Source organism: Scyliorhinus torazame, chromosome 10, assembly GCF_047496885.1.
Source record: "Scyliorhinus torazame isolate Kashiwa2021f chromosome 10, sScyTor2.1, whole genome shotgun sequence".
NCBI classification, from domain to species: domain Eukaryota; kingdom Metazoa; phylum Chordata; class Chondrichthyes; order Carcharhiniformes; family Scyliorhinidae; genus Scyliorhinus; species Scyliorhinus torazame.
Window position 1 is genome coordinate 57,472,488 of NC_092716.1, and position 22,444 is coordinate 57,494,931.

At 41.3% G+C, this 22,444-nt stretch overlaps 1 protein-coding gene across 3 annotated transcripts; it reads right to left on the reverse strand.

Annotated features, from left to right (window-relative positions):
• Nucleotides 1-91: 91 nt before the first annotated feature.
• Nucleotides 92-20,272, reverse strand: pop4 (POP4 homolog, ribonuclease P/MRP subunit). Of its 3 annotated transcripts, none has more exons than XM_072518165.1 (7): nucleotides 20,188-20,272; nucleotides 14,218-14,270; nucleotides 13,546-13,769; nucleotides 12,072-12,149; nucleotides 4,373-4,434; nucleotides 2,198-2,299; nucleotides 92-552 (listed from the first exon to the last, which is right to left on the reverse strand). In XM_072518165.1, exons 1-7 carry the CDS (start codon nucleotides 20,192-20,194, stop codon nucleotides 416-418), a joined length of 663 nt encoding a protein of 220 aa, XP_072374266.1. In that variant the 5' UTR covers nucleotides 20,195-20,272; the 3' UTR covers nucleotides 92-415. The 3 variants fall into 3 exon arrangements, 2 of the variants coding, with proteins under 2 accessions (XP_072374266.1, XP_072374265.1); XM_072518164.1 differs by lacking the exon at nucleotides 20,188-20,272 and adding an exon at nucleotides 19,441-19,474; XR_011949461.1 differs by lacking the exons at nucleotides 92-552; nucleotides 20,188-20,272 and adding exons at nucleotides 10,873-11,052; nucleotides 19,441-20,167 and having other exon boundaries at nucleotides 2,206-2,299.
• Nucleotides 20,273-22,444: the final 2,172 nt, after the last annotated feature.

A 22,444-nucleotide genomic window follows, 5' to 3' on the forward strand; every position in this document is an offset into this window, starting at 1 on the left:
TTACGCCTCTGCGAAAGATACTGCGATTATTTCCATGTTAAGGGTATGTAAATATAAGTTGTTGGTGCTTTCAGCATAAAAAATAATTAAATTTTGGCTTTTATGTTTTAATGAACTTTAACGAAACCAAACATATGGCAAACAAACAAATTATTTTCAATATGTGATAACTCACTGTCTGAAAAGATCATGTATATTCGGACACATACAGAATGCTGTGACAAATTCTTTCATTGCTCAGAAATTGCGCTGCAAGTTTAATAAAGAAACCCGAGCAGACAAGACAATCGATACATGTTCCCACTGATAGAACTGAACACGCACTGAACACGCAGGGCTAATCTCTTTTCAGTGAAACTGTGTCAAGGAATCAATGACTTCAGTTGTTTTGGACATCACCTGCACCATCCTGGATTTAAAGGTCTATGCTTCCTTTCCCTTTAAATTTTTTAGCGGAACGCTCACTTGCTCTCAGTTGAAACTTGCTGCCGTAGATATAGGAAACAAAGCCATCGATTTCCACACTGAAGACACTGTTTTGCTTGGGAATAACTGAGTCGGAGAAGGAGAATAAGATGAAGTATGTGGAACGACATGCAAAATCCAATTTAAAGTTAGTTCAATTCTTTTGTATTTTAATACTTTACATCGCAAGTTATACTTTAATAAAAATATGCTGGTGAAAGTGATGTCACAGCCACTGCAGAATCGATGTTTTAAGAAATAACAACAAAATGTACAACTTATAGATATAAAACAAGGAATAATTAATATCTGGGAATGATTACAAACCATTTGAAGAATCTGTACAAACCCAGACCATTAATTTATGATTTGCAATCCAACAATTATCCACATATGGCTTCCAGTTTGACTGAAATTATGGGCAACAGAATTTTACAAGGGGGTTAGCTCCACACACAAAGCTTGCACTGCACTAACTGCAAATTACTGCACACAACAGGCTAAGCAGAACTTCACTTTAGCTGAGCTATTCTTCAGTTATCTCAACCAGAATTAAACTGACCACAGGGGATCCTGTTTTGAGGAACTTTGTCACAGAAGGACTGTGGTATGATTTTCAATAATATGCTACGTTAAAGTTAACTTTTACTCAGTAGGTTCTGAAGTCCCTTGCAGCTGAGGGCAGAGTGGATATGTGCATTAAACAAGACACACCAGCTTGTGGACTGCTCTACTTACGTCACGCTTTAAGCTGCAACAATAAGTGTTAAAGCACCCCCTCAGTTAGGTTTAAAATCAAAACAAAATATTGTGGATGAAACAGAAAGTTCTGGAAAAACTCAGCAGGTCTGGAAGCTCTGCAGAGTGAGAAACAAGAGTTAAATTTGTGAGTACAAAATGACTATTCTTTGGAACTGAAGAGAGGTAGAATTCAGTGCCGAAGAGTCACATTGGACTTGAAATGTTAACTCTCTTCCTCCCTCCACAGATGCTGTCAGACCTGCTGAGTTTTCAGCACTTTTGTTTTTCCCTCAGATGGGCTTATTAATTTGATACACATCAGGAGTTAGTGACTAGGATACTTTATTTGTAGCTGGTTTAATTGCCCAATCCCAAGACAGTAAATGGTGTCAGCAATCAAACTGCTGTTTATTTGTTCAGTTAGGAAATTAGAACAAAGAAACACAAGGCCAGTCAGTTTTTTTAAAAAAGAATCAGTTCTCTCATTGTTAAACTCATAGCTGGTCAGAAACTGTATCTACCAAATATGACTCAGTTGGCTGCACTCTTATATCTAAGCCACATTGGATTTAAGTCCCAATTCAGACTCGAGCATAAATTCAAGGCTGATGCCCCAATCCAGTACTGAGGGAGTGCACATGCTGAAGATGCTGTCTTTCAGATGAGATTTTAAACAGTCAGTCTGCTACAAAAGATTTCATGGCACTATTTTGAAAAGGTGCAGAGGAATTATCCCTATAATCCTAGCCAATATTTATCCCTAAACAAACCAAGTCTAAATCAAAGAGTCAGTAGACAATATGCTGAATAAGTCTTTAAAAGATTGAAGAAATAAACATTGAAACATCAGGTTATTCTATTCATTTATTCCAGGGTTTTATTGCTATGACCCAATACCATGCATATTATAACGCGACTCGATATCGGACAGTAAAAGTAAAGTTTTATTGTAAAGGATGTACTTATGGGGCAGGTCCGAAATTTACAGTACCTTTGAGCTTATTTTCTTCCGTGATAATCTTGAATATGTGTTTCATTTCCTGAAGAATAATTCCTGTGACCCCTACATAGGAGGGACATTTGGATTTTGTCACTGTAATGGAAACAGAATTTTAAGAAAAATCTGATCACCAAAGTTTTTAGGTGAAGTTTGTTTTATGCTGATACAATGATAAATAGAACCAGTGCTTGCAGAATCATGTGCACTTTGCAAAAATAAATTTCATTTACATTTCAGAAACCTGTTGGATCTAATGATTTATCGAGGAAAAATCAGACACTTGTGGGCAGAGTTGTGAGCTGGTGACAGACATGTTGACCGCACCATCTCATAAATCAATAGACAAATCTTTAAAAATCAAAATATTTGGTATAAGAATCAGGAGTTGCAATTTCTTTGCAAACATAAACCAATCGGTTGACAGTTGGTTTATGAATCTCATTACTAGCTTATTTATTCTCAAAGAGATTAAAAATCTTCACAAAAAGTGCATCTGAAAATGATTTATATGTTTTTAAAGTTCTGAGCGTTATCCTCAAACCTGTTAAAGAAAGATTCCCTCTCCCACCAGAGTGGAATGCTACAGCCCAGTGCCTGATGATAACATCCCTAAGGCAATTCTGTCTTCATATCTTAAACTTGCACACTGCCTGCCAGGTTGGCCAAGGTTAAGGTTTAAGGGTTCCTTGAAGGCGAAACTCGAGTAATGTGTCTTATCCACCAGACGGGGAGAAAATTCTCAAAAGACAACTACCTGGGGAGCAATCTCGAGTATTGTCGTTGTTTCCTCTGAAAAGCAGAGAATACAGGCAGCGACGATCAAAAGTTAGAAAGACTGGACATACAGTCCCAACAAAATCAGACAATTCATCCTTTCATGTGGAAAGCCATGATAGTTTGCAATCGGGCTCCACAACCACATGAGAATGCACAGAGGACTTACCTGTGCACGCAACAAATGGTTGTCTTCCATAAGTGACGCCTATGCCTACTTATTAGAAGAGCGATACAATTAGTCTACTCCTGTGCTCTTTTTCCAGACTTTCAATTATTTTCCCCTTCATGTATATGTTCAATTCCTTTTGAAGGTTGCTACTGAATCTGCTTCCATCATTTCAGGCAAAATATTCCAGATCATAATCATAATTCATGATGGGGAAATGAATAGAAGAAAATGCTAATAAGGCTGGATGAAATATAATAGAAGGCGCTTCGTGTGGTACAAGTTGAATTACAATTTAGGGCTGTGCCATCCAAATTATGCCTCTTAATATTAGCTTCCTAGGATCACTGGAGGGATAATTTTCCATAATATATAAATCTATGTACAACTGATCTTTTAAACAGCACATTGGAGGGACAACATTTTTTTTTAAAAACCTGTGTCAATTGGGGTAGGCTGTAATATCCTTTATACCTTTTCTTAAAAATAAAAGGGAACGTTCTTTGATCTTTCACAACATATTCTGTTTTCTTCTCAGCAGCCTTTGGAACTTGCTAGGATACTGTGGTTCAACAGTAGCAAGGATCAATACACAGGGTAGAGAAATAACTTAGTGTTTCTTCGGCAAAGTCCTAAATATAATTTGCAGATCATGACTAGTGTAGCACAGGAACAGACGATACAACCCAGAGTTTGCGTCTAATCCCAGAGTTTGCGTCTAATCTATCGAAGAGCAATCCAGTTGTCCCACTTCCCTGCTTTTCTCCACATTGCTACATATTCTTCTACTTCAATTATTTATCCAATTCCCTTTTGAAGGCTACTACTGAAATTATATTTATCCGTTTGGCAATGCATTCCAAACCTGAGCCACCCGCGTACAAGTTTTTCCTCAAGTCGCCTCTGGTTCTTTTGAGATAATTGCTTCAAATTTGTACCCTCTGGCTAATGACGAACAACTAGGAGCAGTTTCTCTTTATTTCTTCAATCTATAAACCTTTTATGATTTTAAACATCTGTAGCAAATCTCCTCTCAGCCTTTCCTGCTTTAGAGAAAATAACCTCAGCTTCTCCAGTCTGATTTGTACAAGTTAGATGGGTTGTACACTATAGCTATGATGCTACCTACATATAAAATTAACCCACGCTCTGCATATTAAGGTTTACCTTCCTTGCTGTCGAATTGGCATAATTTACTTACTAACAAACCAATCTATGTGTACCTGTCACAATGGCACCATGAAAATCTGCCTTTAGCAGTTTGCTCTGGATCATCTGTGTCTGCCTGCAAACATAAGAAAGCACAGCAATCAAGGGGTATGTTGGCAATGGATTACACAATAAATCAGTTGTTATTCGATGGGTATTACCAGGAACCTGAAATAGCACGAGCTGGATTCTCCGCCAGTGGGATGCTCCGTTTTGCCGACAGCCCGGGGGTATCCCAACACTGTCCCACAATGGGAAACCCCATTGACTGGCAGGTGTAATGGAGCATCCCACCGGCGGGGTGAAGCAGAAATGTGGTGCGACGGGGCGGACAATCCAGCCCCATTTCTTTTATTGCTAATTTACCTCAAGTCAAAAGTAAATTAAACCTTTGGGAATTAAACAAACAATATTTTTAGAAGGATTTCAGCGTTTAAGAAATGCAAGGTGTGATTATCAAATTCTACATAGCCTCCTTAACATAGCTGTCAGTGCATTCTGACCACTTGCGTATTTGTTACAATCCCTTTTAGAAAGATATTCAAATTTCAAGTGGCTGACTTGAAGAATTACACAAGATTTCATGTTTTAAGAATTTTACTGCAATAACCAAACTAAAAGCAACATTGTCTAAACACTGTTCAGTAGACAACTTACTCTAAAGTAAGAAATGATTCTCCATTTAACATTTGGAAGATAGAAAATCCCCTTCCTTGGTTGTACTTTATTCTATAAGAACGTAAGATGTAAGAACAGAAGTAGGCCACTGGGCCCATTGAATCTGCTCCACCATTCAATGAGATACATAGAACATATAGTGCAGAAAGAGGCCATTCGGCCCATCGAGTCTGCACCGACCCACTTAAGCCTATCCCTGTAACCCAATAACCCCTCCTAAACGTTTTGGTCACTTGAGTATCTTAAGCTGGAGCCAAAGGGAGAAATAGCTGGGGCCTTAACAGATATCTTTGCATCCTCTTTTTTTAAAAAAAATCTTTTTATTGGCTTTTCTCATTTATAAACAGTTGGGTATATACTTTAAATTTTTCATGCCTGTGCTAATTTACGTTATTTTACAGAGAGGTTTATTTTGTCCTTCAGTTAACTAACTATGTACATTTCGTTGCCCTCTGGATCGGTCTATGTCCCCCCCCACCGGCTTCAGCACCGTTCCTCTTCTCATGTGGTTTCCCCACCTTCTGCACCGCACCGCTCCCCCCCCCCCCCTCCTTAGCTTACACCTGGTTACTGGTCTCGAACAGGTTTTGGAACAGGCCGACAAACTGCCAAGTATCCAGGAAGCCTTCCGCTGACTGGGGTAGCACGGTAGTATTGTGGATAGCACAACTGCTTCACAGCTCCAGGGTCCCAGGTTCGATTCCGGCTTGGGTCACTGTCTGTGCGGAGTCTGCACATCCTCCCAGTGTGTGCGTGGGTTTCCTCCGGGTGCTCCGGTTTCCTCCCACAGTCCAAAGATGTGCAGGTTAGGTGGATTGGCCGTGATAAATTGCTCTTAGTGTTGGGTGGGGTTGCTGGGTTATGGGGATAGGGTGGAGGTGTTGACCTTGGGTAGGGTGCTCTTTCCAAGAGCCGGTGCAGACTCGATGGGCCGAATGGCCTCCTTCTGCACTGTAAATTCTATGATAAATTCTATGACACTCGGGTGGCGTACTTAATCTTCTCCAGGTGGAGAAATTCCGAAAGGTCAGCGAGCCAGTCTGCAGCTTTGGGTGGTGCTGCTGATCGCCAGCCGAGCAGGATTCTCCGGCGTGCAATTAGGGAAGCAAAAGCTTCCCTAATTGTGTAACTCTGGCTGCTACGATACCCCGAAGATTGCCACTATTGGGCACGGCTTCACCCTCACCCCCACAACCCTGGACATTGCCTCGGAGAAGGCTGCCCAGACCCCAGCAAGCTTGGGGCAAGCCCAAAACATGTGGGTATGGTTGGCCGGGCCCCTCTGGCACCGCTCAGATTTGTCCTCCACCTCCGGGAAGAACCTGCTCATTCAGGTTCTGGTCAGGTGCGCTCTGTGCCCACTTTGAGCTGCATTCGGCTTAGCCTTGCGCAGGAGGAGGTGACGTTCACCCTGCTCAGTGGTTCGCTCCAGAGTCCCCATCCTACCTCTGTCCCAGTTCGGCCTCCCATTTTTGTCTGGTCCCGTCCAGTGGTGTTCGAGCTCTGTCCAGTACATGTCCGTACATTGTCCCTTCTCGTTGCTTGTGCCTATCAGGTCCTAGTGTATTTTCTGGGGCTCCGGGGTACCCTACTGTCTCTTTGCGGAGGGAGTGTTTTATTTGGAGGTGTTTCAATTCCTGTCCTTTTGCTAGTTTCCACTTCCTCGTCAGTTCGTCCAGTGTCGCAGTCTGCGCCCTACGTAAGAGTCCCCGATCGTCAGTGTGCCCCCGTCCCGCCTCCATCTTTTGAAGGTGGTATCTAGCTGGGCGGAATCTGTGATTGCCGCAGACGGGGGCCATAGGGGACATTTTGGTTATCCCGAAGTGCTGTCTCAACTGGGTCCACGTTCTCAGCGTGGCCGGTACCGCTGGGCTCGTTGTGTATCTTACTGAGGATGATGGGAGTGCTGCTGTAGCCAGGGCCTGGAGGGTTGTTCCTTTACAGGATGCCTCCTCCATTTGTACCTAATCTGTGTCGGGTTCTTGTACCCATCCTCTCACTCTTTCTGCCGTTGCTGCTCAGTGGTAGTATTGTAGATTCAGTAAAGCCAAGCCCCCTTTGACTTTTCCTCTTTGCAGTGTCGGTTTGGGAATTTTCGGGTTCTTACATCCCCAAACAAACGCTATGGTTAGACTGTCTATGTTTTGGAAAAAGGACTTGGGGATGAAGATCGGGATGGATCTAAACAGGAAGAGGAACCATGGCAGTACGTTCATCTTGATCGTCTGCACGCTTTCCGCCAGGGAGAGTGGGACTGGGCCCCACCGTTGAAGGTCTCTTCTTACTTTCTCCACCAGGCTGGTCAGGTTCCACTTGCAGATAGGTGTCCAGTCTCTGGCTATTTGGATCCCCAGGTAACGGAATCTGTTCCAGGCTGTTTTAAACGGGAGCCCCTCCAGCTCTGCCCCTCCCCCTTTTGGGTTCACTGGGAATGTCTCGCTTTTGTCCAAGTTAAGTTTGTAGCCCGAGAAGGTTCCAAACTCTTTCAGTATTTGCAGTATTGCTTTCAGTCCCACCTGTGGCTTCGAGACATAGAGGAGCAGGTCATCTGCAGAGAGTGAGACTCTGTGCTCTCGGTCTCCTCTCCGGATTCCCTTCCAGCTTTTTGGGTCCCGCAGGGCTATCGCTAGGAGTTTGATCGCTAGCGTGAACAAGAGTGGGGACAAGGGGCAGCCCTGTCTTGTTCCACTCTGTAGCTGGACGTATTCAGAGCTGGTGGTGTTAGTTCGGACACTTACTTTGGGAGCGTTGTACAGGAGCCTCACCCAGGCAGTGAATCCCGCTCCTAGCCCAAACTGTTCCAGTACGTCGAGGAGGTAGTTCCATTCGACTCTATCTTCACATCCTCTTTGACCACAGGTGAGGTTCCAGAGGACTGGAGAATGGTCAATGCTATTACCTTGTTTAAGAAAGGAAGCAGGGAGAATCCAGCAAATTATAGGCCGGTGAGCCTGACATTAATGGTGGGGAAGCTTTTGGAAAAGATACTGAGGGACAGGATGTATGCACATTTGGTGGAAAATGGACTTGTTAGTGACAGGCAGCATGGTTTTGTACGGGGAAGGTCATGTCTCACCAAAAGGGAAAATGCTGGAAAATCTCAGCAGGTCTGGCAGTACCTGTAAGGAGAGAAAAGAGCTTACGTTTTGAGTCCAGATGGCCCTTTGTCAAAGCTCACCAACTTAATTGAGGATTTTTGAAGAGATGACAAAGAAAATTGGCGCTTGACAAGTTCCCACATGACAGACTGGTGCAAAAACTAAAGTCACATGGGATTCGGGGTAGGCTGACTAGCTTGATACAGAAAACAGAGAATGGGGTGGAAGGGTGTTTTTCTGAATGGAGATCTATAGCTAGTGGTGTTCCGCAGGGCTCAGTGCTTGGACCTCTGTTGTTTGTAATATATATATATATATATATATATAAAAAAATGATCTGGAGGAAAACGTGGATGGTCTGATTTGTAAGTTTGGGATGACATGAAGATTGGCAGAGTTGCTGATAGTGCCGAGGTTTGTCAGAGGATACAACAGGATAAAGGTAGATTGGAGACTTAGGCACAGAAATGGCAAATGGAGTTTAATCCGGACAAATGCGAGGTTATGCATTTTGGAGGATCAAATCTAGGTATGAATTATACTGTAAACGGCTGAACCTTTAAGAATATTAACATACAGTAATCTGGGCGTGCAGGTCCACAGTTCCCTAAAAGTGGCAACACAGGTGGCCAAGGTGATTAAGAAGGCATATGGCATGCTTACATCAATCAGGCAGGGCATGGAGTACAAGAGTTGGGGAAATCATGTTGCAGCTATATAAAACCTTTGATAGGACGCATTTGGAGTACTGCATGCAGTTCTGGTCACCACATTATCAGAAGGATGTGGAAGATTTGGAGGGAGTGCAAAAAAGTTCACCAGGATGTTGCCTGGTTTCGAGGGTGTTGGTTATGAGGAGAGGTTGAATAAACTTGGATTGTTTCACTGGAAAGACGGAGACTGAGGGGAGACCTGATAGAGGTCTACAAAATTATGAGAGGCATAGACGGGGTGGATAGCAAAGGATGTGGTGGAAGCAGGCACATTAGCAACATTTAAGAGGCATCTGGACGGATACATAAATAGGGAGCAAATAGAGGGCAACGGACCGAGAACGTGCAGAAGGATTTTTTTTATTTTTAAAGTTAGTGCATCATAATCGGCACAGGCTTGGGAAGGCCGAAGGGCCTGTTCCTGCGCTGTACTTTTCTTTGTTCTTTGTCCCTTCAATTCCACCACTGGCAGCCGTGTAGGCCCAAAGCAGTGGCCTACCCAATTCTCTCTAGTTTCTCACCTTCTTTAAGAACGTCCATAAATCTGACCTTTGTCCAAACTACCCTTACTGATATCTCCTTCTTTGGCTCGGTGTCAATTTCTGATTGATTACACTTCTATGGAGGTGTCATATAAATACAAGTTGTTGTTTTATATATAATAATGTGCGTGCAAGGAGTGCCTCCTGTCTGTAAAATGTTGTATCAGTTTATATAAATACTTACACAAATCTATTTACTAAATGCTTGAAAACTCCAGTCCGAGTAGTAGCTACAAGCTGGAAAATAAGACTGAAATTATGACCGCTTATGTTTGACAATCCTACTTTATCAAAACATGGCACTACTCTAAGTCTCAAGGGTAGTAATTAAGCTTGAAACGGCTTATAAAATGTTACTATATAGATTTTTCTTTACAATTGATGGACCATCATTCTTCAACCTTGAGCCCAAAGCGCAAAACAGGTGCTTCTAGTTTCAGAATTCATCTATGATTATTAGATTATTATATTAAGAGGGATCAATTCAGAAAAATTTGCAGTGAACACAAGTCCAGTGTCCGATGAGGTAAAGGCAATTATGAAGCTTGCGAAATCTACTGAATCATTTTTGCAAACTGGAGGAGGAAAGTTAAATATTCACCAGCAGCAATACCAAGACAAATTGACATCTCATTAAAAGAGCATCCATCTGGAATATATTTAAAATCTTAAGTCTGCAAGCAGAATGTAATTTTTCCGTGTTACAAATTCCAATCTCCACATCTATAAGGTAAATTTTCTATATAATTTCTCACTATTGCCAGTTAACAGTTTCTGGCACACCTCAGTTTTTGCACCTCCAAGTCCTCCACCCTTCAAAGCAGAGAAACTAGGCTGCAATCAATACTACTTTGCTGCTTTCCAAAGCACTGTATATTCTGCTATCCTATTATAAATATTAAATTAAATTAATATGGAACACAAGGTCAGAAGATATTAGTTTTTAAAAATGAGGGCTGAATTACCTCATTCCTCTGTCCTCTAACCCTGTTCATCTCAAGACCACACTTGATCTGTGTACCATGTGCTACAAGAGATTAATTTGTAAATTATTAAGAATCTTATTTACAATTCCTTCCAATGTTTTTCATTATAAACTTGGTTGTCTTCAATTATAATGAAAATTGCCCATGTAAATCTCACATGCTATCATTATATACTTCACCCAGTGGAGATACTAGTGTCATCAGTGGTACGATGGTGCAATAATAATGTGTCACGCTTACAAGATAATTGCCATTATAAATGTAGATATAGAATGCAAATGTAAAAATAAGGACAGAAAGTGGGTGGGGACTGGATTAAGTCAGTATATTCTGGTCCAATCATTCCTCCAATAAACCTCACTGTACCTGAACGCCACAATAAAAAGTGTGTAATTACCAAGCATGGCCAAGTATCAATTTAAAAAAAAGTTTGACAAAATAATTGTTGTTTATATTCGTGATGCAACAAAACAAATTATAAACTACTGAGATAATACCTTAAATAAAGAAATGTCCCATGAATCTTCGAGGGGAAATAGATTCTGAGCAGAATGAGTCAAATTAATTTGGCAGAGTCATCCAGACTCAAAACGTTAGCTCCCATCTCTCCACAGACGCTGTCAGACCTGCAGAGATGTCCAGTATTTGTTTCAGATTCCAGCATCTGCAGTAATTTGCTTTTATGTTTAGGAGTCAAATTAATTATTGCATTAGTGTATGATTTCACTGTAACAAATAATAAACCAGCCTTAAACAAGTTAACTTCCCAGCAGACGTTAACTTTGGTAAACAGATCTGCAATTAAGTCTTAATGGACAACTTGCTCCTAAACACTGCTAGCAACGACGAACAAAACACAAGCAACATTTTTGATTACTTTCCAATTAAGGGGCAATTTAGCGTGGTCAATCTACTTACCGTGCACATCTTTGGGCTGTGAGGATGAGACCACGCAGAAACGGGGAGAATGCGCAAACTCCACACGGACAGCGACCCGGGGCTGGCATCGAACCTGGGTCCTCAGCGCCGTGAGGCAGAAGTGCCACTGTACCGCCCAACATTTTACCTCCTTCCCATCAGTAAAGCGAGCAATAACCTGGGTTCACTGTCATATTGGCGGCAAGGTAGCAGTGGTTAGCATTGCTGCTTCACAGCACCAAGTTCCCAGGTTCGATTCCCGGCTTGGGTCACTGTCTTTACGGAGGAGTCTGCATGTTCTTCCCGTGTCTGCGTGGGTTTTCTTCGGATGCTCCGGCTTCCTCCCACAAGTCCCGAAAGACATGCTAATTAGGTAATTTGGACACTGAATTCCCCCTCCGTGTACCCAAACAGGCACCGGAATATGGCGACTCGGGGCTTTTCACAGTAACTTCATTGCAGTGTTAATGTAAGCCTACATGTGACAATAAAGATTATTATATTATATTGCTGCTTAATATTTTTGTAAGATTTCTGCACCGGGACGAAAGACTGGAGCAAAATTAATCTGCTGTGTTCTGTGGAACATCTTTTTTTGTAATTTGACCTCAAAATAGTTCAATCAACTTAAGAATCAGTGCTGTAAACACTAATTAAACATTGTGCGATCACTGAGATTTCCAAAACAGCAATATCTTAATATCTTCTGCATTGTACGCAAGAAAGGAGTCTTTCCAGTTTCACAAATGTCAATCTATAGTGCAACTGCTGTACTTACATGTCAGGTTTTAAACCATTGCACAGGTCTCGAATATATTGCTTCCACAAGTCATGCAAAGGGAGAAACAATTCATATCTGGAAAAAATGAAATAGTTCAGATTAGCATTTTAACATCTATGGATTAAAAATGTCTGAATCATGCCACTCCATAGGCAAGAATCAGCACTTTGTTCAAACCTACTTGATGCAGGAAAAAATGTACCTGTTGCAGAAATTTGATCAGTTCACAATGCAGAATCGCGGCCATGTTGCATAAATTGCATTAAATTATTCTGCTTAAAAGTTAAGAATTGCGAACTCAAGCAGTTTTGCATCTTGTATTTCTCATCCAGACAAGGACAGAATTAATGCAGTGATTGGGCAATATCTGCCGAGCATTTGCTTAACATAACCTCGGAACAAATCCTGATGAAATGAAATAGAACGTCTTTTGCTCAATTACACAGTATAGTAAGTGGGTCAATGGGAATTTTCAAAGCCTCAAGTTACAAAGGAATGCCATTACCACAAGTTTGAATACGATTTACTTGCGTATAATTACCACCAACCTCCAATTGAACAGTTTATTTTTGAAAATAAATTTAGAGTACCCAATTCTTTTTTTTTCAATTAAGGGGTAATTTAGCGTGGCCAATTCACCTACCCTGCACATCCTTTTCGGTTGTGGGGGCGAGACTCACGCAGACACAGGGAGAATGTTTGCACAGTGACCTGGGGCCAGGATTGAACATAGGTCCTCAGCACTGAGGCAGCAGTGCTAACCATTGCGCCACCGTGCCGCCCTAATTTTTTTAATTTATAATTCGTCCATGTGTTTTTTAAAATTGATTTTCTGCTTTCTCAGTTTAAATGATCTTCAGGATGGAAAGCAGGCCTGATTGAAGGATTTAATCCGAAGCATCAATTCAGATTATCAAAGGATAGAAGGCCATGTTCAGAATAAGAGAGGTACCCTAGGAATCTTGGGGATGATGTCCACCACTAATCAGGTGTTGTACCTCAGATTGGGCGGCACGGTAGCACAGTGGTTAGCACTGTTGTTTCACAGCACCAGGGTCTCGGGTTCGATCCCCAGCTGGGTCACTGTCTGTGCGGAGTCGCACGTTGTCCCCGTGTTTGCCTGGATTTCCTCTGGGCACTCCGGTTTCCTCCCACAAATCCCAAAAGATGTGCTTGTAATTTGGACATTCTGAATTCTCTCTCACTGTACCTGAACAGGCGCCGGAGTGTGGCGACCAGGGGATTTTCACAGTAACTCCATTGCAGTGTTAATGTAAGCCTGCTTGTGACACGAATAAGATTATTATTATTTAAGTTCATTGAAATGCAAAACTGAATGCATGTAGAACCGGGACGCAATGCGTGTCTGATGCAGCATAAATTTGGTAGTTTAATTTGCCTTTGTAACTGTACCAACACAGAAAACCACATCAGCAGAAAAAATGTCTCGCAACAAACGTGGCTTGGCTACCTTTGTTGCTCTGGTTTGAGCTCAAATATTCTCAATTCTCGCCTTTCTTTGGCAGACAGACACTTTGTTTTTCTCCTCTTCTCTTTCTTGCGCTTCTTTAAGAAATGCTCGAGAATAACAGCTTTTCTGTTCAAACGTTCCTGAATCTGCTCAGCGCCCAACTGTGGTAAACTGTGCTTGAGAAAGGCATTGACAAATGCTTCAGCCTGTTTGGATCCCTGAGGCTGTCAAAAGGAAGTTAGGAATTACTTGGAAGCTGCAGACAACTTTGCACAATGTTGGTAACTGCAATGAACAAACAAATGTTGTACGGCTTCAATGATTATAGCTCCAAACACAAAATCATTCCAGTCATAAATCCATGATTGCAAATAGACTGGCTTAAAATTGCACAATTCCCAAGATAGTGTGTATACTTATGCAAAATTACAAGATACAAGGTATAAGCAACAAAAAAAACTTAAGCTTTACACCTAGCCAGTCAATATGCCATAGAAGAGGAACATGATTTCCAAATATAGTAACATTTAAAGTCTGATGTATATTATATTCACTATGAACATGCTTTCGGCAAAAAACTGCTCAATTTACATCAAGTTCAAGCAATAACCATGTTGTTCTCAGGATTGCCAAGAAACACCAGAGGGCAGCAGAAACCAGAAAGTAGCATACCTGAATGTCCAAGTGATCTGTCTCTTTCACGGAAATTGTACTGTAAACGATATCTTTAACAGAGAAACAAAGAATCTCAATTAAACTGGGTGAAAAGATGACAACAAGAATAAGACTAGATAGACGGGTCTGTTATTTAATCATGTTAAGGCACAGTTATTTCAAGCAGAAAGACAAATTATACAGAAGGCAAACCACATATTTATTCCGCTAATCCAAGATATCCTGCTGGGATAGATGGCAAAGGTGGCAAACAGTGTAGAAACCTATAAATAAAACATTACCAAAGTTGCAAAACAAAACCTCGAGTCCTATATAGATCAGAGGTAGAGTGACTGACTGAAATTCATGGACAACAAATCTGCTGGGTTGGGAATAAATATTTTCCATTACCTCCACCCCCGAAGTCCTGTCAAGCCCAAGCTAAGATGCTTAACTCAGCACAGATCAGAGGCTGAACCTGGACCTGCTTTGTCTGTTTGACTTAGAACCACAGTGGGCAGTAAACACACCAGCAGAGTCATCAGGAAGATGTTACTGCATGTCTAAGAATTCATGACATTTCCTGGGGCTTGACGCGAGATATAGTAAATTAATGCATCTGTCTACTCTAGACCAGACGGAAAAAACTTTTTTTTTTGTAAACAGGGGTGAGGAAAGAGGGAGAAGGAAAATAACCACAGACTCGGATTTAAACCCATGGCAACATTTCTGGCAAGTTGCATACCACAACATTTTTATGTTACTTTTTCCAAAATGGATTTAAAGCATTAAAAATAATTCCACCAAATTGAGATGATATTTGATTTAGTCGGTGGGTCCTGCATTTAACTGTTCTTTATATAAGTCCCTTTGAAGCTTTAACTTCAGTCATCTGCCTACGACAGTAATCTGCCTACGAGGACCTCTAATTGTTTAAATTAAATTGTCCAATTTGCCAAACACATCAAGTTCAGCGATTCACAAAGCATGGCAAACAACTCCTTGAATGCTCTATTGCACTCTCTGAGCAAATCAAAAATCAATTCAAAGCTAAGGAGAGTAATTTAAAGCCTAATTTTATTGCCTAACAAGTTTGTCATCAAATAAAACGTATAAAGCACTAATTACAGAAAATAATTCCAGAATTAATTGGTGTTTTGTCCAGAGTCAATCGAAGGCTACATCAATCACTGACTGGACAGAGCCAGTTGGGTTTCTCCTACATCAGCACGTTTTCTGGCCTTATTCTCCAAGTGCAAAAGAAAGCATTTGAAAAACTTATTTTTAAATCTTTATTCGCCCAGTCAGATCTGAGCACTTCAATAAATAGAACATTAAATAATAAGTGGTACACTTATTTGGACTAAGCCACAGTTAATGTTGGTTGCGAAACCACTTATACCAGCCACGTTTAGGGAATCCCAGGAAAATTGGACAAAATCTGCTTGGGGAGAAGGGATAAGGAAAATGGGGGGAAAAATTAAATGAGTAGTTTACCCAACGTTAAATATCTATCATAAAGACAAGCGATGTATTTACATTATATTATATCAATATGTTTCATGTCCAATATTTCTTCACAGATGAGCTCCTCGACAAAATCATCACAATGCATTGGAAGACACTAAGCCAAATGAACCACACTATTGCTCTCATATTCAATCTGACGTTTCTGACAGAATGAATAGGGGGAGGGGCGGGGATGGAAAAGGAACGGTTTGTTTGATATCTTGAGCATTGGAAAGGAGGAGCATGTCTACTTGATTAATTTGCCAGACATTTTCCTTGCATTTTAATTAAAGAGAACCAGGTTTTGGTTGATCAGTCACTTTAATTTTCTTCTAAGACTAAAATTCTCACTAAACTGCAGATTCATGACATTAGGGATGTTCGGTTCTTTATGAATGTTTTATTAATGAACTATGAGCCGACCAAAGTCTCCAAAAGCACAGAGAGTGCTAAAATATTAACATTTGCACTTATTTAAAACTCAAAAACAATGTTTTGGTTTGCCCCAAGTGCACGATATAGTTGTGTACCAGAAATTGCTAGTGAGCTATTGTTCACCCACACATTCCAAGGGAAATAAGATAAATCCCTCACTACTTCTTCTGTCTGTTTCCCGTTAATTAGCCACTGTTACTGGATTATTGAACCTCAGGTTCCCATTTGCTGAGAAAGCACACATTACTGTGACAGGAGAACCGTCACTTCAAAAACAGACTAAATTGCAATAGATAAAATTAATTCCCATAGCTTGGTCAACACCCACCCATTTAATAAAACAAATATTACAGCAAACATGTTTACTGACGGAGAGTTAAGAGTAGTTTGGTGATTTATTCCAATACCAGTACAGAAAGAAAAACTGGCACATTTCTTATAAGATTTGTCACAAAGTCACAACTCCAAAATCATGAAGGCTTATTTATAGAGTGAGAATATTTCAAAGAGATGTACATAAATGCATGAGAGAAAATAAGTGATTGAGTGAATTATGGCTACAGCAGTTATGTGAAATTAATTGTAGGCAGTCTTTCCTGGTTTACTTACACAGTAACTACTTACAGGCATATAGATATTTATTAACTGACTATAAATTACACAAGTTTTGGTTTAAAAAGAAAAATACTGTTTAAATGTAGATTCTAGATTTGTGAAGAAAAACCAACCGATTGTGTAATTGTTTTACTATCAAAACTGCTTGCTCTTCCTCCAAGCATAGATGACTAACACTGTGAAATTATAGTTTAAATGAAGAGGGTTAGTCAGTTATTATGGCACCAAGGGAGGCCAATCAGCCCATTGAGTTCATGCTGTATCCACAGGAAGCCAATAGATTTTTAAAAATTCATAGTCACAACACCTTGGGCTAGTGCACGGTTAATTCCGACCCCACTTGACTCTTGGTCGCAACAAAGTGAAATTAGATGTTATTTTAAAATACCCGAATAACTTGACTGAGCCCAACAAAATGCAGTCACCAGGTTTGTAAATTTAAAACAAATAACCTTTTTATTATTTAACAGTAATGTAACTAAACTGACAAAAACTTAACTACCTAATATTCCTTGCCCTGGAATATCCTTTCCTGCAGCATACGAGGTAGACAACATAGGAGGTAGACCACGACACCATACAACCCTGCCATGCCAACCTCTGCAAGAGGCACCAGATCATCGACATGGATACCCACCATTACACATGTGAACACCACCCACCAAGTACACGGTACATACTCGTGCAATCTGGCCAACGCTGTCTGTCTCATACGCTGCAGGAAAGGATGTCCCAAAGTGTGGTACATTGGCGAGAACATGCAGCCCTGCAGCAACGGATGAACGGACATCGCGCAATAATCGCCAGGCAGGCATGTTCCCTTCCAGTCGGGGAACACCTCAGCAGTCAAGGGCATTCAGCCTCTGATCTTCAGGTAAGTGTTCTCCAAGGCAGCCTTCAGGACACACAACAATGCAAAGTCGGCGAGCAGAAACTGATAGCCAAGTTCCGCACACATGAGTAAGGCCTGAACCGGGACCTTGGATTCATGTCGCATTACATTCACCCCCCACCATCTGGCCTGGGCTTGCGAAATCCTACCAACTGACCTGGCTTGAGACAATTTACACCTCTTTTACCTGTGATTATCCCTCTCTCCAGTCGCTCCGCCTGGATCTAAAAAGACTTAATTACCTGCAAAGACTCGCATTCAAAATATCGTCTTGCATCACTGACTTTGTCTATATGTTTCTGGAACCCACCTCTTCTGTCACCCGAGAAAGGAACTGTGCTCGGGAAGCTAGTGATTCAAAACAAACCTGTTGGACTTCAACCTGGTGTTGTAAGACTACTTACAGGATGTAAGAAAAGGTGCACCAAGGAGAGCAAATTAAATTGCAATGAGACAAGTTAAGGGATCTGGGTGCCCTCGTGCTTGAGTCACAGAAAACGAGCATGCAGATGCAGCAGATAATGAGTAAAGGAAATGGAATGTTGACATGCAGGTGCAGCAGATGAGTAAAGAAATGGAATGTTGACATGCAGATGCAGCAGATAATGAGTAAAGGAAATGGAATGTTGACATGCAGGTGCAGCAGATGAGTAAAGAAATGGAATGTTGACATGCAGATGCAGCAGATAATGAGTAAAGGAAATGGAATGTTGACATGCAGGTGCAGCAGATAATGAGGAAAGCAAATAGAATGTTGACATGCAGGTGCAGCAGATAATGATGAAAGCAAATAGAATGTTGACATGCAGGTGCAGCAGATAATGCGGAACGCAAATGGAATCTTAGCATTTCTTGCAAAAATAATTGAGTATAAAGGAAAGGAAGTGTCATTGCAACAAAAAGCATTGTAAGACCGCACCTGGATAGAGTATTGTGCACAGTTTTGGTCCCCTTGTTTGAGGCAAGATGTGGTGGCATTGGAGGCAGTTCAGAGGAGGTTCACAAGATTGATTCAAGATGAGGGGTTTGTTGTATGAGATTGAACAATTTAAGCCTATATTCTCTTGAGTTCAGAAGAATGAGAGATCTAATTGAGGCATGCTAAAAGGTATGGATAAAGTAGACATGGAGTTGATGCTCTGCTTGTGGGGCATTCTAAAACAAGAGATCATAATTTTAGAATACGAGGTCACAAATTTAAAACCGATGAGGAAAATCTATTTCTCTCAAAGGGCTGTGAATCTGTGGAATTCGCTAACCCAGAATGCAGTGGATGCAAAGACAGTGAATACATTTGAGGAGTTAGAATTTTTTTTAAATTGGTAATGAGTTGAAGGGTTATGGAGAATGGGCAGGACGGTGGAGTGGAGGCCAGAATGGGCTCAGCCATGATCACTTTGAAGGTGTTAGGCTCTGGAGGTGAATTTGCCTATTCCCACTCCTATGTAGTGTTCTAAGGAGATGTTCTGGCTGATTTCACAATCCAGCTCTTGGTCTGTAACATTGTAGGTAGCAGATGAGGAACATATCAGCCATGATAGAATGGCGGAGCAGGCTCAGACTGACCTAATTCTGCTCTTATATACTTATGAAGTCAAAAAGATGGTTTTAAAAGGTATTTTGAAACAAGAGAGGGCAGCATTAAGGAAGTTACTGGGGGTAGGGAAATATCTACACTAACAGAGAATGAAGAGTACTCCACATAGCTGACAGATTACTGAGGCTAGTGACATCGAAACAAACCTGTTGGGATTTTAACCTGGTGTTGTAAGACTTCTTACTGTGCTCACCCCAGTCCAACGCCAGCATCTCCACATCAAGATTACTGAGGTACAGTGGAGTCAAATCACAAAGTTTTAAGGATATGGGGGGGGGGGGGGGGGTCTTTAAATCAGAACTCGTTTTTGTCATAGTTGTGGACAGTGCAAACTTCAACTTTGAGCCTCAAAATAACTAATTTCAGAGTTTCAGTAGGAGAGAAAGGAAAGATTGAGGCAAGCAAACGTTTGGGCGGTGATACAAAACAATGGATCAGGCGGGGGAAAGGAAGCTCGGATCATTGTTACAAGATTCCACGCTGAGTTTCTGTCTCGGGTTGTAACCAGAAAAGTTGCAGCTAATGCCACACCCAGAAAGATATTAGCTACATGTGAACAGCATAGCTTCGAATTGACAGCTTATTTTGGAGGAAATATTCATCGCATCCATCTCGAAATGTTAGATGAGCAGGTGGCGATGAAGAAATGTGGAAGTAGGTCAAGCTGAGCATCAGGGTAGAGATGAAGAACGAAGCTGTGGCCGTCAATAAAGATGGAGAGACTGAGGTAATTGAGGTGAGGTTTCCATTCACTTCGGGCCTGTTGGACGCCTTGAGATAATAAACAGCGTGGGAAACGGGAGGGATAATTTGGGGACGAGGAGGCCTCTCTAAACTGCACCGATATTTTGATCTATTAAAAACCAGCGACCCCAAGTGTGATGGGGAGGGGGAACTTAGTCCACCGGTGAGGCCCGCGGCGCACGCGAACGCTACCTACTGTCCATGGCGCGAAGCGATGACCTCACTTGTGGTGCATTAAAATGACGTCAGAAAGCCAGCCGGCCGACTGTGCTCTCCGTGCGCAGGTGCGTGATGACGTTGCGGGCATGTTCCAGGGACACAGGAAACCATGGTTACAGTGATGGGGGCCGTCACCATGGAGACCTTTGCTCCATGGTAACAGTCAGACTCCAACTGTCACCATCCCTGCAAACAAACCTGAGCCTGTGTCTGAGCATCTGACAAAATGGGCCCGGCAGAGCTAATCGGTGCTTTTTGAGGTGTTGGAAAAATAATGTGGCAGCTGATGCACACACAGCAAATACTTACCGTCAACAATGTGAAAATGACCAGTTAATTGCAGATGTCAGAGCAACTTTTGTTACATTACTTCTTTGTAGTACACTTCCAGAATGGTCTAAAGAGTTCAGAATAAGTATTAACTATATTTAACTACGCGTGCTAACTATGCTCTCTCTCTCTCTAACATTCTGCTGTTTAGTCACTCCTGGTTCGAAGAGCCCCAAGATCCTTTGAGTCCACATACAGATATACATGAATCTAGTGTTGCCATCTAATGGTTGTCTTACACTATGATGTAACCTTTTTAAATATCTCCATATATACATATCACTACATCCCCCTTTTAAACATATTTTCTAAGGTGTAGCAAAGAAAAATGTATAACTATAATACAATAAACATGATATGTATATCTGTACAAAGCAAAATGAGTAATGATCATACAAATGACAGTGAATATTTTACAAGTTCAGTCTATTTGGTTTCTTCCTTCCTCCGATCTTCTGAGTTGGCAAAGAGGCGATGATCAAGTTTTGACAGTTTTGAGCATGTCATCATTACTTCTGGTGTTTGTCAAAGCGTCATGAAATAATGTTTCATTCAAACTTAAATTGGGAAAAATGTCTTTGTTTAGTTGAATTTTTTGTAGTGCACATCGATTTCTTCGTAGAATTGTACCTCCTGTCACTTGTCTTATGATTTTGGCAGGAGCAGACCAACCTCCATCCGGTATTTTAATTCTTACGAGGTCGTCTGGAGTTAATGTTTCCAGCTGAGTTGCATGCATGTCATAATACGTCTGTTGACGAATACGTTGCTGTTCCATTTTCTTCAACACTGGCAAGTGATCTGGATTCTGTCGTTAAATGGACGTTAATGTAGTTCTGAGATCCCGATTCAGTGAAAGTCCAGTTGCTCCTGGAGTAGCTCTGTAGGATAAAAGTGCAAGATGGATGTCTGCAGCAGAATCCACAGCTTTATTAATTAGTTGCTTTATGATGTGTACACCCTTCTCTACCTTACCATTGGACTGCGGGTAGTGTCATGAGAAAAAGTAAAGGTGATCTGATGGGAGATAATAAGGAGAGTGCACCTCAGATTAAAAAAGAAATCCAGGAGGGTGGAAACGACATGAAAAGTTTCAAATGTTTTCACTGTAATAAACTAGGCCATGTAAAGTCCGTGTTGGTGGTTGAAGAAAAGCACTGGGAAGGGAAGGCTGATGTGGTAAGACAGGATAAGACAGTGGGGTTTGTTAAAGTGGTAAAGGAAAGCCCAAGTGAAGCGAAGGAGGTGCAAAAGATTGTACAGACTGATCGAGAGGTGATTGATAAGGTGCCAGATATCTTTAAAGAATTTACTTGTGTGGGTAAAGTTTACTCGTGTATCAGGAGGGGTAGGTAAAGAAGTCACAATTTTTAAAGATACGGGAGCTAGTCAATCTTTAATGGTAAGAGATGAGGAGTTATGTAGGTTGGGAAGAATGTTGCCAGAAAAGGTGGTAATATGTGGAATTCGGGGTGAGAGGAGTAGTGTTCCATGATATAAGGTAAGATTGGAAAGTCTAGTGAAGAGTGGTGTAGTGGTAGTAGGAGTAATAGAGAAACTATCTTGTCCAGGAATACAGTTTATCTTGGGTAATGATATAGCTGGATCGCAGGTGGGAGTGGTGCCTACTGTGGTTGATAAGCCAGTGGAAAAAGACAACTGAAGTGTTGAAGGACGAATATCCTGGGATTTTTCCGGATTGTGTAGTAGCAAGGTCGCAAATTCACAAATTAAGACAAGAGGAGAAATCAAAGAGTGAAGATGAAGTTGGTGCCGGAATGTGACGACTAGGGGCTTTTCACAGTAACTTCATTTGAAGCCTACTAGTGACAATAAGCGATTTTCATTTTCAAGTTGAAGTGCAATTATCAGAAACGATTTTTGATCAGATGGTTGGAAAAGAA

What these genes read in the sequence shown, in the direction of transcription:
- pop4 (XM_072518164.1), bottom strand. An exon ending in CTCAAACCAGAGCAACAAAG is followed by an intron (nt 12,150 to 13,545) that starts GTAGCCAAGCCA and finishes CATTTTTTCCAG; the next exon opens with ATATGAATTGTTTCTCCCTT. An exon ending in GGAAGAAAATAAGCTCAAAG is followed by an intron (nt 553 to 2,197) that starts GTACTGTAAATT and finishes TCTCCGACTCAG; the next exon opens with TTATTCCCAAGCAAAACAGT.